Source organism: Crocodylus siamensis, chromosome 7, assembly GCF_052110815.1.
Source record: "Crocodylus siamensis isolate JL-2025a chromosome 7, ASM5211081v1, whole genome shotgun sequence".
NCBI classification, from domain to species: domain Eukaryota; kingdom Metazoa; phylum Chordata; order Crocodylia; family Crocodylidae; genus Crocodylus; species Crocodylus siamensis.
In genome coordinates this window covers 6,217,662-6,234,018 of record NC_143401.1, presented here as the reverse complement: position 1 = coordinate 6,234,018, position 16,357 = coordinate 6,217,662, and the positions used below count along the sequence as shown (strand labels likewise).

The window sequence follows — 16,357 nt, the reverse complement described above, 5'->3', positions numbered from 1 at the left end:
TTTTAATGGAAGAAATGCTAGGAAGCCAGTTGCTGATCCTACTCTCAGCTCCTGTTTCCGCTGTAAGCCCGACCGTTCCCTGGGACTGAAATGGGAATGACCAAGGAAGGCTGCGATCAGGGGGTTTGGTACAAGAGGAAGAGCAAGCATCAGAAATCACCCAACAAAGGAAGGTCGGCCTGTGTTTAAGACATCTGACCGGCACCCACCTCTCTCGAGTTCACGCACAAGCAATGCTTCCCTTCCTGACCTACACCACAGAGTCACACGCTCGTGCGACGGCACCCACATGCGGTGCACACACATACTCAGACGTTGCTTTTTCATCCGCTGTTGTAGATGCTGATGTTCCACGGAGAAAACCAGCCGGCAGGGTGTATGCCGACCCTTCGAGGTCTGTCCATCACCGGTACGCATTTTGCAATGCGAAGGTTCACGTAGATTTATTTTTATGCTTGGAGGGATGCGCAGGCAGAAGCTCAGCTCTTTCTTCAGTCGTTCTTGTGAACGGACCTACACAAGACTGTTAAAATGTTGCTGAAGAAACCAAAAAAAGACAAAGCCGTGGGCTGGAACGTAATTTATTAGTTCTGCCTTGTTTGCTCAACCTGCTTGTTTGCTGGGATACAGATCTGACAAGTTGAAACCAATTGCTCAGCTGTTGTCTTTGAACATCTGAAACGGGAAGGGGCAGCCGTTAGCAATCCAGTTGTTGTGTCTAAAGCTCAGACGCTTGTTTTTCAAGTGAAGGGAGAAAGCCGTGCTTTGCGTTCACGGCCAGCGAGCTTCCACGTGGATCCGCAGCACGGCTACGAGAAGAGCCACTGAAGTCTGGCAGAAGGCGCCAAAAAGTGGCTTGCTTAATTCAGTCTGTTGAGCTGAATTTCTCCCTCGTGCTGCACCCCAATGAAAGGAGCAAGACTCGGAAACGAGCTCTCCACGAGCCACGCCGGTGCCGGACAAGATGGCAGATGGCTTCCAGAGGTTAGTAAAGATGATGCTGGCATGTTACAAATGAAAAGAGCGGCAGAGTATGGAAGGCGACACACATGGGAAGCACGTGGGGTAGCGGGCCGGTCTGCTCGCTCCTGGGAGCAGGGACCTGGCCATTTAACGGCAGGACCTACAAGCCGGCATGCAGTTCCAAGCGCGTCATGGCCAAGTTGGCTAGAAGGCAAGGCTTTTATTCTCCCTCCACTGACTTCAAGTCCCAGGGCCTAAAGTGCAGGTGGTGGGAAGGGATGGAAGAAGTAATGAATGAAACGGAGTAAGACGGGAGGCCTCCGGAGGTGGGGGTTTGTGCATGGCAATGAGAAGCAAAAGGCACCATCATGAAATGTATTTTGGCTGGCCACACATGACAATTCCCTTTAAAGACACGAGAAGAGACGTACGTACACCCACAAATGCCGTTGGGGGAGGTTTGACCCCACTGGAAAAACCAAAAGGAAAAAACCAAAATATTAACAGCAATAAAAAATACTTCACGACCAGTCGCGAGGACTAGAGCTTTGGCTGTCCCCAGTGGAGTCCTTTGTGCAAACACCCTGCCGCTTTACTCAGCCTAAAGGTCCTTTCATGTTTTTGGGCTGGTACATGGGCTGCTCCAAGGGCATCATGCCGAAGCAATCCGAAGGGTTACAGTGGCCAGTCTTCCCAGGTTGCCCTGTAGCGCCCGGTGGTCCAGGAATGCCCGGAATACCTTGCTGTCCCACCGGCCCTGGCGGACCCATCTTGCCGTATCCTGGTGGCCCTTGGGGACCTGAAGGAGAGAGACATGGAAGAGAGGTGAAGCGGGGAGGAGGCCCGTTTGTCCAGGACTGGATGAGTCCAGCTGGGCCACCACAGTGCCGAGGGTACGGATGGACTGGGTCTGGTCTGTGATTGACATTTGGAAGCCAGGCCAGGAGCAGACTTCTCTGGGGCTTTTCTTTTCATGGTGCTCCCTGGCCCTGCAGTGGGACGAGCTCACCAGCTAGTCCCAATCCAACAAGCTTCCCATGCCAAATGCAAGCAGAAGGTGCTTACCTGGTGGGCCCGGCAGGCCGCTGTCTCCCATCGTGCCAAGGCCGACCTCTCCCTTCTGGCCCTTTGCTCCTGGCTCACCTGGGGCAACAGAGAGCTGTGAGAAATTCCAGGCAGAGCACCGCACGGATGTAGGGCAATCGCATGGGACCCCGCAGGAGCGATGGGGTTGGGAAGACAGAGCAAACCTGCCAGTAGCCGCTAAAGGCACTGACTAGGGGGGTGGGATTTGTTTGCTTCTGCCTGACCCTTGCAGCCGCAATCATCAGGAAGCAAAGGGAGGGAAGAAAGGGGTCCCAGAAGAATGGTTACCTCTCATGCCCGGCACGCCTTGTCGCCCTTCTCTCCCGATCTGTCCGGGAAGCCCAGGCGATCCAGGAGGCCCTGGCCGCCCTGGCAAGCCGTCTTTCCCAGGAGGCCCTGGTCTTCCTGGGGAGGCAGCCATCTCCACAGGGAACTGCATCCTGGAGGTGTAGTACGCCATCCTCTCTGCAGAGAGATACAGGGTCAGCCCAGCTTCCCCAACATGGATGTCCTTCTCCATTTGGAGGGCAAACCCCAGGCTCCTAAGAGAGCGGGCAAACACGCTGCCCACGTTGCACTGCAGGCCTTGCAGACCCTAATTTGAAGGTATCGTTGCCTTTAGAAGGACGGGGGGCCAATGCCACCCCTCTGGGCTTTGAACATCCGGGCCCAGAGAGTGCAGGTCATTTCAGACCCGATGCTCTGAGCCCCGAGTTGCTGTGTTCAGCCCCACGCCTCTCTTTTCCCATTCCCCCAGTGCTGATTACCGTCAAACATTTTGGTCAGCTCCTGGCGGATGAACCTCTTGATTTCATCATAATTCACCACGTCTCCCTGGAGAAAGGGGATGATGGGAAAGGAAAACATCAAGCAAAATTCATCTGCTTTCCAAGCTGGGAGAAAAGCATGGGGGTTCAACAGCTGGTCCAAGAGCCCACAGGGCTCACCCCTCTTACCACTGAGCCTGGGAGCCCAGGCATGCCAGGGCTGCCGGCAGGTCCTGGGGAGCCCGGCGTTCCTCTCTCACCAGCAGGGCCACGTGGTCCCATAGGGCCCATGGAGCCACTTTTCCCTGGTCCTCCGGGCATGCCGGCTCGTCCCTTTTCTCCAGGATACCCTCTCTCTCCTGGGATCCCAGCTTCACCCTGGAACAAAGCAGGTCGGATGTAAAGCTCTCTCCAGCTGCTCCTCTCCCTTCCCAACCCGGACTATAAATGTATGCATCTGCAGCTTGCACAGCAGCTTGTCCTCCAGACAGGGGGAACATTCACCTCCACTCAGGAGCAAGGCCCCAACTCTGCAGCTGAGCAAGCCCAACCTGCTCTTACCTTCTGACCAGCTGGTCCCAAAGGTCCTGGTTTCCCTGGTGGGCCCTGGAAGAGTGCAGAAGGAAGCACTGGTCACGGGAAGAATTAATGACCATTGTTTGCTCTGGAGGATGCCCGTGGTCTTGGTGCCAGGGTTTAAACCCACGAAGAGTGGACACAGGTGTCATTATGCCCTCGCTAACGTACCACCATGAGCTGCAGTGCTACAAAACAGCCACTTCCTCCAATTTAACGGCAAGCCAGGAAACCGGGGATGAAACGTTGCCCTTGGTGGCAGAGAGCCGGTACTTCAGGAAACTTTGTGGGCAGGGGAGGAAGCTCCATTTAACGGGGGTCTTGGTGCAATTCTATACCACTCTCCAAATGCCCATTCATAGATGTTAGGGGCTGGAAGGGACCTTACAAGATCACCATGTCCAGCCCCCCTGCACTGGAGCAGGAAAGACTGATGCATCTACTTCTGTAACTCACCATCACCTGACCCATATGACAGAGTCCCAAAAAGCAGTGTGGAGGAAGAGGGCCTGCCCACGTTTTTGCATTAGGAGTTTTTTAGGGACTTGAGCAGGGTGGATGATAATTGCACCTAGGCCCCTAAATGCCCATAAAGACCTAGTTGGTGGAGCGTGGCTCACAGCACCTGGCTCCGGATCCCAATGGCAACTCAAGGCACCATGCTGGTGCAGCCTGGATCTGAAGGGCAACGAGGCCTGGCAGCTGCCTTCTGGGCTGCTGTTATTTATGCTCCGTTAGCCAACTCCTGCAGTGAACAGGGTTTTTACGGCACACTCAGCACCTCTGGTGAGAGGACTCTGATACCGAGGGAGTTTTGCTTGAGTCAGGGCTTCAGGACTTGGCTCACTGACAGCCCCAACTGCAAACATGATTCTCCTGCAACACCATGGGGAGAAAGAGGGGCAGCGAGTGTAGCGTGGGCCTGCCAACCAGAGCTGCCTTCTGCGGCACAGCCAAGGGAGGAACCAGGGGGGCTTGGAAGGGGAGAGCCAGCACTGCAGTACCTCTTTGCCGACTGGTCCGTCCGAGCCCGGCTCGCCCTAGAAAATCAAAGGAAAGAACGTGATACACCTGGGAGTCTGCTCCAAAAGGAAGGGATGGAGAGCTCCAAGCCTATCTGTGTCTGTGACGGCATTTTGGATGCATGCCCACGTCCCCCATCAGAGCCCACAGATCTGCCCTGTGCACTACTAGGAATGGATTTGTCATATACTACGGTTGAGATACCCTGACAAGACCAGTATCCTGCACTCTGTGACCAGGTCTCCAGCACAGGCTGGGCTGGATACTGTCAAATCCACACTGCATTTGTAGACCCCTCTGTGCCATCGTGTAAGCCTGGCAGGCCCCAGGCGATGCCATCATTAGCAAACCACGTGCTGAACCAACACACCGAGCTGGCAAACCCAGCAGCTCAGCAACCGGCCTCATTCTCCATCTCAACCCACAAAGTAGTTGCAATGGGGTTAGTGTTCAAACCCCGTTCCCCATCAGTGCTCTGGCGACACCCATTCCACCTCACATCTCCTGCCATGCAAACCTCACCAATGGTCCGGGGTGACCTGGGGGTCCTGGTTGTCCGGGCATCCCTGGAAGACCTCTGTCGCCTGTTGATCCCTTCTCACCCTTCAGTCCCTGAGGAAGGGAGAAGCAAAGGGCAAGAGCTGATTTCAGCAGTAATTTCAGGAGTAAGATGGACCCTGCAGCGGGGGTGGCTGCAGAGAGGGGTTGAAAGGTTCCCGAGTCCACATCCGTGTGGTCCAAGTTGCACTCGTGTCCCTGGGATGGCAGCTGCAGAGCTGAGCTGAGCGCCCGGATGCAGAAGAGTTCCTGCTTTTGCAAAGCCTGGCTGCTGCTCCCACCCAGCCTCCAGCTCCCAGCAAGGCACTGGATTCTCATCTGCCCCATTCCCTCCTGACCATGGCTCTGGCACGGCACAGCTCTGCAGGCCAACACACAGCCAAAGCTCAGCTCAGGCAGTTCCTCCAGTGCTTCAGGACTGGACAAGTGCAATTTTGGCTTTGGGGCCAAATCAGCCCCCTGGGGGTTCACACTCCCGCTCCGCTCCAGGTTGCAGTCATGCATGGAAGAACGAGATTGCCTTTGGAGGCTTTAGGAAGCCTGCTGAGGTTGGGCCAGTACTTACAACTCCAACGAGTCCAGCTGGGCCTGGCTGGCCTGGGCTTCCTGGGGGACCCTGGGGAACAAGAGAAAGCAGGAAAATGAACCAGGAGATAGGGACTGAAGCTGATCCTAGGGGGATCCTTATCGGTTCTTAGATGCCTTGGCAGGGGACTGGAGAAATGGAGGGATTTCCAAGAGACCCCAAAGCCCCCACTCTTCAAACTGGAGGCCTAAGGGGGATGGAATAACATTGTGGGATAAGGCAGCGGTAGCCAAAGCAGACATAAGCTTCCCCACCGCTCGCCACTCTGTTCTGTGGGGCACCCCGGTCACTTGAGTCACTTTAGTCGGGGGCAATAAAATATCCCCACTGCCCGCAGCACCCCCTGCTAGGAGAAGCCAGGGCTGCAGGGGGGCATCACTGCCCTGCCCAGTGTTATGCCCCTCCATTGGTTAACGCAGCACGAGTGAGGCGTCTTCTCAGCAAGTGGGAGTAAGATTTCAACTTACGGCAAGGCCGGGGGGTCCCTGCCTGCCTTGGGGTCCCATCAGGCCAGGCTCCCCCTGGAAGAGACAAAGCATCGTGTTAAACCAGGACGAGTTCAGTGAGTGGCGCTGGCAGCAAATCTTTCCCTAGGCTCTTGCTGAAGGGCCTGCTGAGCTTAAGAGTCGCCGTGGGGGAAGTGAGCCCTTTCCCCTGCCGAGTCTGGCTACGTGTTACAGGCCAGAGCCTCATCTGGAGGAAACCAATGCAACTGCACAAATTCCAACACAGCGAGGCCTGTTTGCACCAGCCAAGAGCTTGGCCCTGCAGCCTCAGCGGGCTGCTGAGGCTTTCGTCAACCTTTGGGTTGACATGTGGGCAGGGAAGCAAAGCCCAGGACACAGGAACAGCTGGTGTGGAGGTCTCTACAGTCACAGAGGGCTGCAATCATGATGCACGTTGCACCCACAGCTTCGCAGTGCAGGGGAGCGGGGCCCAACTCTACCCAAAGAAGGGGAGGTGGGGGACAGGGCATGTCCACTGAGCCATTTGAATCTGCAGCATGCGTAGCACAGAGGCAGCATCTTGGCACCTCCATCACCCTGGGAGAGATGGGCCAGGGCTCATCTCTGAGGACTGCTGAGCTCCACGTGCCAGGGTCCTTGGCTGCCTGTAGATGCCATGATCTTGAAGGGAGGGGACAGGTAGGCAGGGAGGCCAGCTCAGCCAGCCATACTGTGCCACCACAGACCGTGCCATGCTCCCAACAACCTGCGTCCCTTGGGACGGCGCCGACTCACCTCTGTTCCCGGCCGGCCGGTGTTCCCAGGGGGGCCGGGTTTGCCGCAGTCGCCCTAGGAGGGAAAACAAGGCTGCACAGTGCACGCTGGAGAACGCCGAGTGGGTCACCAGGCTAGCAGGCCTGGCAGCCAGAGGCGAACCCCCAGCCTAGACAAGGAAAGGGATGGTTTCCCACGATGCATCTAAATGGGAAAGCCCTGCTCCATGAGAGCTAAGAAGTCGCAGGCACCCTCCTAGCTTGCAGCGGGCTCTCTGCTCCACTGCTGCAACCTACGCTGGCTTCAATACGTCTGTGCCAATTTAGAGTGACGGGCCCCGTGGTATAAAGCATCACAGTAGCATCTGCCCTTTTTAAAGGAAAGTCCATTCAGGACATGCTCAGCTTCTCCTGCCTTCTGAGCAGGGAATGCCAGGTCTCCCCCACAGCAATGAGCATGACCTGGGGAGAAGGAGAAGGGGAGAGGAAGCCACTGCCACAGCTCTGGGGAACAAGCCACGTCGCTGGCCAGCCAGCATGGGGTTCGGTCAGGCCCTTTGCAGTATGGTGCCAGGTGCTGCGAGGCTGGAGCTGGGACGTGCTCTCCACCCCAGGCCCGGGGGAGCCGCAGCCCGGAGAGACTGGATGGGACGTGGGAGCAGTGGGCTGATGGACCTGCCGTGCAGGGACCATGACAATCAAATACCAGATAGCCTAAAAGGACAGAGCCCCACAGCCCTGCCTCTGTTCCCAAGTCCCCATCTCCACCCCAGGCAGGTTTCAGGGTGGGTGGCAGCTTCCTCATAGCTCGGTGCCTCCCTCCTGCCCCAGGTATGAAATCCTGACCCTGCTGAAGCCAACAAGAGTTGGTGGTGGTCATCGCAAGGCCAGGAGCTCATCCTAGGTCCCCATGGGGTTTCACTGTCGTTGAGGCCCCGTTTAAGTCGTCTCCAAGCGGAGGGGCACACAGTCAGACATGCTAAAGCCATTGGGACGGCTAAGCCAGCCAGCTCACCTTTTGCCCTGGCAGGCCAGGGTGCCCTGTTTTTCCTTTGAAGCCCTAAGGGGAGAAGAAGCACAGGACGGCGTGAGCAGGACTTTTCCAACAGGCGCCACGCATTCCCCCTCCCCTTCCTCTCAGATATAATGGGAACCAAACCCAGTGCACCAGCAGGCAACTGGGAGGAGCTCTCCCATGACAAGGGAACCTCCAGCTGGGCAGAGAAGTCCCTCTCCCAGCCCCCCACTCTCCCTAGGGGACAGCCACCCCATTGAGGGGGCATGGGGGACCTAGGGAAAGGCAGTGACCAAGCCAGCCCTCAAGGCCAACCTCTTCCTCGTTGGCCAAGCATCTGTGCGGCTACCTTGGGCATGGGAGGGACACAGCTCCCGGATGACAGCACAGGAACGAGACACACGAGACCCCCCCCAAGTTCCTCTTCCCATGGACACCCGTCATAGCATGGGCAGGGGCAGCTGAGAAACCCACGTGGCACTTACCGGAGGCCCCATCATGCCTGGTGGCCCTGGGGGACCCGGGTCGCCCTAAGGAGAGAGGCAGAGTTAGGGCAGCTGTGGGAAAGAGCTCAAAGCGTTTGAGGTCCCACCTAGGAGAGGACTCCAGCGAGCGTGGTACAGGCTGGGACAATGCCCAAGCAACCCCAAGCTCACCCGCTTTGGGCTTCCCGTAGGAAGGAACCTATTCCTCACGCTGCCGTGGCTGGAGCAAAGCCAGGAGCTGCCATGCTAACACCCGCCTATGTTCTTACCCGCAACCCTGGCTTCCCGTCCTTGCCGTCCAGTCCTTCCAAGCCAGTTGGGCCCTGCCGCGCCGCAGCAGGGGAAATGAAGAAAGCGAGAGAGACAAAGAGAGAGATGGTGCATTGTAGGCCTGTTCATCTACTCTGTCCTGCTCTGGTTTCCGACCCGGCCATCTTTTGGGGGCCCAGCTAGAGGCTCAGTTTGGGGCTCCTACTCTGCTAGATACCTGCAGTGCAGCTGTGATGCCACAGGGGCCCGGGCAACTGCAGGGCTGGCACTGCCCTACTGTCACCAGCCTCAGGTCCTGACTGGCTAATCTTACCTACTGCTACAGGTGAGGGCTCTGCCAGGGGCTGGGACCTGGTGCTCAGCATGATATATGACCTCTCATGGAGTCACACAAGGCCTCCCCCAAGCACTCAGTGACCTTTCAGCTGCAGCAAACCTATGAGCACCCAGACTCGGGTCAGTAGTGCTTCCCCCAGTGTGGCCACGTGGACTTCCCAGGGCAAGACCAACCCCATGAGCATCCAGACTTGGGTCAATAGTGCTTCCCCTGGGCTCTCCAGGGCAAGGCAGGGATGGGACTTAGGACCTGCTGATCCGAGAGCATAGGTGCCCACCCTGCGGGGTGCTGATCAAGGCAGTAGTGTTAGCTGTAGGTGTTTTCAGACCAGATGTGGTCACACTCGGAGCAGGGAGGGCATCCCTGCCAGTCTACAGCTACTGCTTGGGCTGCACATTATGCACAGCAAGGGGAAGGTATGCTGGGCTACTAGGTGGAGAGTGGTGAGCTGGTATCTGTCCCCTAGCCCTCCCAACACACACGTGTGCTTCTCTCTCTGGTTCCAACCCTGGCAGCACTGGGGTAGGGCTCCTCTGCTCCAAGGCACGCTTGTAGAGCAATGGGGCTTTGTAGATCAGATGGCCACGGTACTTGTACTGCAATGTTCTCAGCTACTGAGACCCGCTGACCTGCCAGGTGCTTGTTCTGTGCTGAACCACGTATGCACATGCCTTCCCTGTTGCTCCCTTCTCACTAGGCTCCACTCCAGGCAGGGAGGAATTCAGCTGGGAAAAAGATGCACTTACCTGTATCCCAGGAGGTCCCGGGGGGCCCGGTGGGCCTGGCATTCCCGGGGAGCCAGTCATCCCCTGGCTGCCCTGCAAGAGTCATACAGGAAGCAATGAACCCGTGCCCCACCATCGGTACAGAGCCTGGGAGACGGGTCTCACAGGCACTCCTGCAGCCTGCATATGAAGGCTGCTGCCAAGCCTTTCCTTAGCAATCAGCTTCCCCAGTCACTGACCTCTCCACCCAGGTCTGCCCACATGGGGCAGCAAGACCCTGGAGGGGGGGGCCGGCAGCCTGGACCGGGTCGGGTTAGGAAGAGCAGCGCTGCCTGGCAGGTGCCTCCTGAGCTCCAGGAAGTCTAGAGCCAGTTTCCCTGGCAAGACACACACTGCAGCAGCAGCACGGAGGGGCTAGATGTCAGGTGTCCACTCTGGCAAGGGTCCCTGGGCCAGGTGGCTTCGTGTCTCCATCCAGCAGGCCCACAGCTGATCTGCAGTGCCCAGCTCTGCACCTTTCCCAACCCCTGGAGCGAGGCAGACTCTGCAGCAGTGCCCCTTGCCCCCCGTGAAGGCCAGCTGTTGATGGTCTGGATCCACCCTGTGCAGCTCAGACCCCTCTGGGACTGGGAGACAAATCCCAGGTGGAGCCTGCCTCCCGCACCCTCACCCCCCAAACTGCAGGGCTCCTGCCGCACTCCTTGCAGTGGCCAGCAGGTGCCCACCAAGCCCTGGAAATGCCACGGGACTCTCCTCTCCCAGCTCAGCTTTTAAGGCCTGCCAGGGTGCTGTGGGAGCTGTGGGTGCCTCCCCTGCATCCTTAAAGCCATGCCCTGGCTGGAGAGCAGCCTGAATACAAGGTCGTGCCAGTGCCTAGCACCAGCTGCGTACCACAGAGCCAGCTTGGTGCAGGGGGCTCCAGCGCCCACCTTCCCATTTGGGGCTTCCCCAGGCTGGGACAGCTCCTCTGCCTGCCCGCAGGAACCGGTACGGGCTCAGACCCCTGCCGGCAGGGGGAAAGGAGTCTCTTCTAGGACTCCCAACCCCATAGGCTCTCATCCCCATGATGCAGCACTCACCTTCTCTGCGGGGGGGCCCTGAGGCCCCGTCGATCCAGCTTTTCCTGGGAAACCGGGGGGGCCCTAGGAACAGCAACAATTTTACAGTCTACTTCATCTCATAAAGGATAATCCAGACTCCTGGGTGTAACGAAATGGGCTGTGGTGGATGCTGGTTCACAGAACCTGGGCCCCAGCCGGCAGGCCACGTGGAAAGGAAGATGGTTTGGTGGGATCAAAGCCACTTATTCTGGGTGTCTGGGGAACCTGATGGCACGGCTGGGCACCCAGACCTGGGGGGAGGCACCCGCCCGCCCGCGGGAGAACTCGGCCACAGGACGTGGTGGCAGAAGCACTGCCGGCTTCGACCGCAGCTGCCTTTGCATGGTCAGAGCTGATGTGCCAAGATACATCGGGACACTAAATCCAGGCCAGGCTGGGTGTCCAGCACCAGCTATCAGTGAGGATGGCCGCTCCCTGCTGGATGGGGAAGCCAGACAAGTCATGGCTGTACCTGACCCCGGCAGCTTGGGCACGGGCTGCACGTGGCTGGAGGTCACTTGTTGCTCCTGCTGTGGACTGGACGTTAGCCCCCACCCAGCCAGGCCTGAAATTTAAGCTGGAAGAATGCCCCCCTGGCCCAGCCCTGGCTGCTCTCCTTCCCCCAGCCCCGGCCTGTTCTCAGCTCCAGCGAGGATGCCTGGGGCCGGCGTGACGTCCCAAATGCAGCCAGCTCCTGTATAACCCTCTGCTTGGATAATGCAACAAGGGAGGGTTGGCGCCTTTGTTGCCCTCTGCACTGCCCCGAGAAACACGCTGCTCTTTAGTCAACCTCAAATAAACTCTACAGATTTGCATAGCCCTCTGCTAAAATACTCTCTGCCAGCTCCTGGCACTCACCGGACCCGTACGAGCACCTGCGCCCATGTAGGCGGAGAGGTTCTTAAAGAGCTACCTCCTCCCTCCTCCAGGGAAGACTTCGTTTCGCAAAGAGGATTCAGCCTTTATCTCTGCCCATCGCCAGAGCCCTTGAGGTGCCTTCTCCCACCTGCATGGGAGCCTGCAGCACAACAGGCCTTTTCCCTCTTCCCTCTCCTTTGCAGTGTGCCCCAAGCCCCTAAATATGATGCGTCCACCGGGATGTACTTACAGGTGCGCCGGGGAAGCCGGGCTGTCCCTGGAATCCCTGTAGAGACGGTAAATGGGTCCATGTCACTAGTCTGCAGTGGAGCTTTGTCAAGCAGCCAGCCAAGGGGAAAGGCAACACCAGCCACCCAGGAGCTGGTCATTCATTAAGCTAAGACAGGACATTTAATGGGGCTGCTTTTGGGTAGGGGGGTACTGTGCAAGCTGGGATCCGCAGTGACGGCCCTGCCGGACCCCACACGGGCTGCAAGGAAGTGGGGTGGGCAGCTAAGGAATCAAGCTGACGACTCCCCGACCCTGGAGCAGAGTCCTGCCACTGCAGCCACCCGGGCCAGGCTGCACTCACTGAATAGGGGCAAGGCTGGGCTGTCCCTACCCCAGCAGCCCTCCCAGCAGCCTGGAGGGGCTGCAGGCCCGGGGACCGTGAAGACAATGTAGGATCCCCATGGGTGGCTGCCCTGCCTAGGGGGGTGCAGGAGTGTGCCCCATGGGCAGTGCCCTCTGAGCCTCCCTCCCCCTGGCCAGGTCCAGGACTTCCCTTGGAGGGACTGGGAGCCTCACCTGATCTCCCTTCTCCCCAGAGTTTCCTGGAAGTCCACGCTCTCCTCTCGGTCCCTGGTGGAAGGAAAGAAAACCAGGAGGGGCTGTGGTCTCCGTGTGCCCAGCGGGTGGTACCCACAGGACGGCAAGGCCAGCGCAGGGAGACCTCCAGTCTCTGTTCCCCAGTGCGCATGCCAGGACCCTCTCTCGTCCCCCACCCCCAGGCTTTAGAGGAGCTGCCGATCCAGCCTCAGGGATGCCAGGGGCCAGGTGCTGCCCTTGGGATCAGGCCTGGGCTCTTCAGTGCAGTTTTAACATGAGGTTCTTCAGCCATGAACCTACCACTGGCCCCGTGGGACCGGGGTTGCCATCCACGCCAGGGGGACCCTGGGGAAACACAAAGGGAACAAGAATCAGGCGCACGTGCATGCCCCGGCTCCGCACAGCTCAGCTCAGCCCCGATCCCTTCAGCAGGCACCTTCAGGAGATCCTGAATCCAGCACATCCCTGGTCCCACAGTGCAGCCCCAAGGAGCAAGGGGCGATGTTGGCATTGTGCACCGGGATTATTTCTACCGTGGAGGCCCCCAGTTGCCCCATCAGGATGGGGACCCTGCTGCCTGCAGTTCTCCCCCGGGAAAGGCAAGGCAATGTAGGGGCTGATGAGGCTGCACTTCCTATCATGCCCTAGCTGCTTCGTGCCAGCAGCTGCCTCCCTTCCCTGTCCCCGGCATAAGTGGCCATTGCCATCGCCCCACCATATCCAAGAGGCTGCTTTTGCCCTTCTCCTCCTTCCTACTGCTGACCACAGGCCTGGCCGCCCTCACGAAGCACCCAGTGACGGCACTGGAAGCTGATGTGGTATCTGCCGGGACATCGGCCTCTTCTCTCCACGCTCACGGCGGGTTGTGGGAAAGGAACCAATTTCCTCAGGGGCTCGGAGGTGGCAGGTGGCTGGTCTGCAATACTCACCGACTCCCCTTTTTCTCCCGGGGATCCCATGTGGCCTCGCTCACCTTTGATGCCCTGGGGAAAGAAGACAGGGGACAGCCTGAGCCTCGCTGGGTGGCCCCGAGGGCTGGGGACACCCCCTGGGCTGGGTGGGCAGGGGCTGGCAGGGAGGGTGCTGATGGCAGGAGAGGACATCCATCTCAGTGCTGGTACCTTGGGGCTTGTATGACCTTGCTCCATGAGAGCAGAGTTAGGCCAATGGTGCATTCAAGAGACCCCCAGGGACAGATGTGTGCCCAGCTCCCCCTCCAGGTGGGCAGAGGGGGGTCTTTCCCACTCTGCGCTGCTTGGTCAGACCGGTCTTCCCCACTGCAGCACCCCAGCCTGCCCTGCAGAGCTGGGCCTTGCTGCCATCCCCATGCCAGCTGCAGCCCCCACCCCAAAGCTTCTGGCTAATGAGCTGCCCATCCTGCCAAGCTCCTCCTCTGCCTTTGGTACTCACATGCAGGCCTGGGGGTCCTGTTGCACCGGGATAGCCGGGCTGACCAGGGGGGCCCTGGAAGGAAGAAAACCGGTGTTACGACCTGCCAGGCTCAAGGGCTGTGTTGTCCCTGGGCTTGCCCAGGTGCCACACACCTGCACGTCTTGGCATCACCACCCTGCCGAGCACCGATGGACGTCACCCCTCTGCAAGCAAATGCTGCCTGCTCACCGCGGACCAGGAGGTGTCCCAGGGTAGGACTGGGCAGACCCAGCAAAGCCAAGGGAACTTAGCTCCTGCCTCTCCCCAGCCCCAAAGCCCCTGAGAGCAGAGGTGCCTCTTCCCACCCCCTGGGGGGATTTTGCCACAGGCACCCAGCGCCAGCCAGGCACTCTTCCCAGCCCAGGGGGATTTTGCAGTGGGCTCACTCACCGGTTCCCCTTTCGCACCAGGGAGCCCACCGGGTCCACGCTCGCCTTGGAGACCCTGGGGAGAGAAAACAGGAGGCTCTGCAGGGAGGTGTCTGGCTTCAAGCCCATCTCCCCAAGCCGAGCATGGCAGGGCAGAATGGGCCAGATGGACCAGGGTGGGAGCGCGGCCCTCAGGCCAGGCATGGGGCACTTCAGCTCACGCTCCCTTGATGGAGCCGGGTGCAGGAGGCTTTCCTGGCTCTGGGCACACTGCGAGCCTGCCCTGTCGGGGCCAGCTTCTCCAGCACAGGCCTTGCTGCCAGTGTCAAGCACGGCGTAGCTGCTCTTTGCACCTGTGCCTAAGGGACACGGGCATCCCACTTGTCTAGCAACAACCTGTGCTTGTCTCAAAGGAAGGAGGCCGGGAGGCAGCCAGGCTGGAGATCCTGGTGCTATCCAGGACGCCTGAACCAGCAGGCCTGCCCCCCACCCAGGGGGTAGATCGGTACAGCTTCAATGAAATGAAGTCCATTTGCAGCCATGAAGGCCTGGCCCTGGGTGTGGAAAGGCCTGTGGCTGGATCTCCACATGTCCACAGCCCACAGCAAGGGGCTCACCTGCCCCACCTCCACGCTCTTGGATGCTACATGTCCTAGCAGTGTTCCCTTCGCCCCAGGTTGGTGGAGATGACCTCAGAAGTGAGCTCAGAGCCCAGGCCAGCACTGACCGGTCGCCCCACGGGCAGAGCCGCAGCAGGCTCGTGCGAGCAAATGACCGAAGGAGGGTCCCTCCGCAGGTGAGGACCTGGGGCTACCAGCAAGGCCCCAGCCAGGCGAGCAAGGTCCTGCCGCACACGTGGCTCGCTGCTTGTGCTCGTACCCCCCCATCCCTTTCCAGCGCGTGTTCTCCCGCACAGACAGCACGCCTCCGTGGTCCCAGCTCCAGACCCCCGTGCCCCAAGGCGTCCTACCCCTCTGTCTCTCCCCTGCCTCCACTGCTCGGACGTGTAATGGGCGCATCACCGTGTGAGACACAAAGCGTGGGCAGGGGAGGAGACGCTCCGCACCCAAGCAAGCGTGAAAAGAGACGAGAAAAACACGTGAGCTTCTCACTGGGACAACCAAGGCACGACTGACAGCTGGGAGAGGCCAAGGAGGACCCCCCCACGCCCCATCTCCGCCCTCCTCCCACTGCCCAGTCACTACCGCTACCAGGTGAACCAGGTGGGGATGGGCACAGGAACGAGGAGCTGGTGGATGGCGTTAGTTTCGGTTACATGGCACGGACGTGGTGGTGGAAGGCGATGAAGGTTTCACAGGACACATTAATGACACGCACATGGACCCTGGGACAACAGTGACATTAGTGGGAGAGAGGCCAGACACAGGACTAGGAAGTGGACGATGTGCGTGTGCGGGTGAGGGGAGGGGACCATGTGATCTCCCCGAGAGACACACCAGGATGGGAATGGCTCCCTCCCCTGTGCCTGGCACCCAAGACGTAGCCCTTGGGCAGGGCAGGGGGCTCAGCTTGCCCTGGGCTAGGAGGGAGGAGGAGAGATCAAGAGAGAGGGTGATGATGATAAAAGGGGGAAACCCTCGATGTGGGCCCAACTGTTTTCTCCACTGAGGAGGGTTGGAGGATGCCCAGGCTGCAATCCCAGCATGGGAGCAGGCCAGGGCCAGACACCAGCATGCCTTTGGCCTTTGCAGAGGATGTCACTGAGCCCTGGGCACAGAGAAGGGAGGCTGGGGCCAAGGGCCAGCTGCTTCTCTGAGCCAGACCTTCACCTAGTGTAAACCCGTGCAGCCCCACTGGAGTGACACCACTTCTGCACAGAGACTATAACAGGAGCACGGACAGACCCTGCTTGAAATGAGGGCCCAGGGGTCTGCACACAACGGCTGCCCTTGCCCTCCACAGCCTGCCACCTAACCAGACAGGAGGCACAGAACCAGGGGGCAAAGGAGGGACAGATAGGAGCCCAGGCCCAGAGAAGTCAAGTGCCCTGACAAAGGCCACACAGGGAGTCCGTGGCGCAGACACCCTTAAATCCGTGTCTCCACCCAGTGCCTTCACCAGGACAGCTCCAGGGGATGTGGCCCCACTGCAATCAGTGCTGTTACTCTTGATCATAAAATCACAGAGAAGTTGGGCTGGAA

The 16,357-nt window shown here is 59.1% G+C and overlaps 1 protein-coding gene across 4 annotated transcripts in view; it reads right to left on the bottom strand.

Annotated features, from left to right (window-relative positions):
- Positions 1-565: 565 nt before the first annotated feature.
- Positions 566-16,357, bottom strand: part of COL16A1 (collagen type XVI alpha 1 chain) — a 61,318-nt gene continuing 45,526 nt past the window's right edge. For all 4 annotated transcript variants that reach the window (XM_090057932.1, XM_090057935.1, XM_090057933.1 and 1 more), the window contains 22 exons: positions 14,218-14,271; positions 13,807-13,860; positions 13,326-13,379; positions 12,697-12,741; positions 12,376-12,429; positions 11,819-11,854; positions 10,690-10,752; positions 9,632-9,703; positions 8,548-8,601; positions 8,279-8,323; positions 7,794-7,838; positions 6,801-6,854; positions 6,027-6,080; positions 5,539-5,589; positions 4,938-5,027; positions 4,397-4,432; positions 3,378-3,422; positions 3,006-3,194; positions 2,817-2,883; positions 2,338-2,514; positions 2,029-2,106; positions 566-1,762 (listed from right to left, as the gene is read on the bottom strand). In XM_090057932.1, coding sequence (XP_089914058.1) covers positions 1,560-1,762; positions 2,029-2,106; positions 2,338-2,514; positions 2,817-2,883; positions 3,006-3,194; positions 3,378-3,422; positions 4,397-4,432; positions 4,938-5,027; positions 5,539-5,589; positions 6,027-6,080; positions 6,801-6,854; positions 7,794-7,838; positions 8,279-8,323; positions 8,548-8,601; positions 9,632-9,703; positions 10,690-10,752; positions 11,819-11,854; positions 12,376-12,429; positions 12,697-12,741; positions 13,326-13,379; positions 13,807-13,860; positions 14,218-14,271 — 1,620 coding nt within the window. In that variant the 3' untranslated portion in view covers positions 566-1,559. The remainder of the gene's footprint in view (positions 1,763-2,028; positions 2,107-2,337; positions 2,515-2,816; positions 2,884-3,005; positions 3,195-3,377; positions 3,423-4,396; positions 4,433-4,937; positions 5,028-5,538; positions 5,590-6,026; positions 6,081-6,800; positions 6,855-7,793; positions 7,839-8,278; positions 8,324-8,547; positions 8,602-9,631; positions 9,704-10,689; positions 10,753-11,818; positions 11,855-12,375; positions 12,430-12,696; positions 12,742-13,325; positions 13,380-13,806; positions 13,861-14,217; positions 14,272-16,357) is intronic.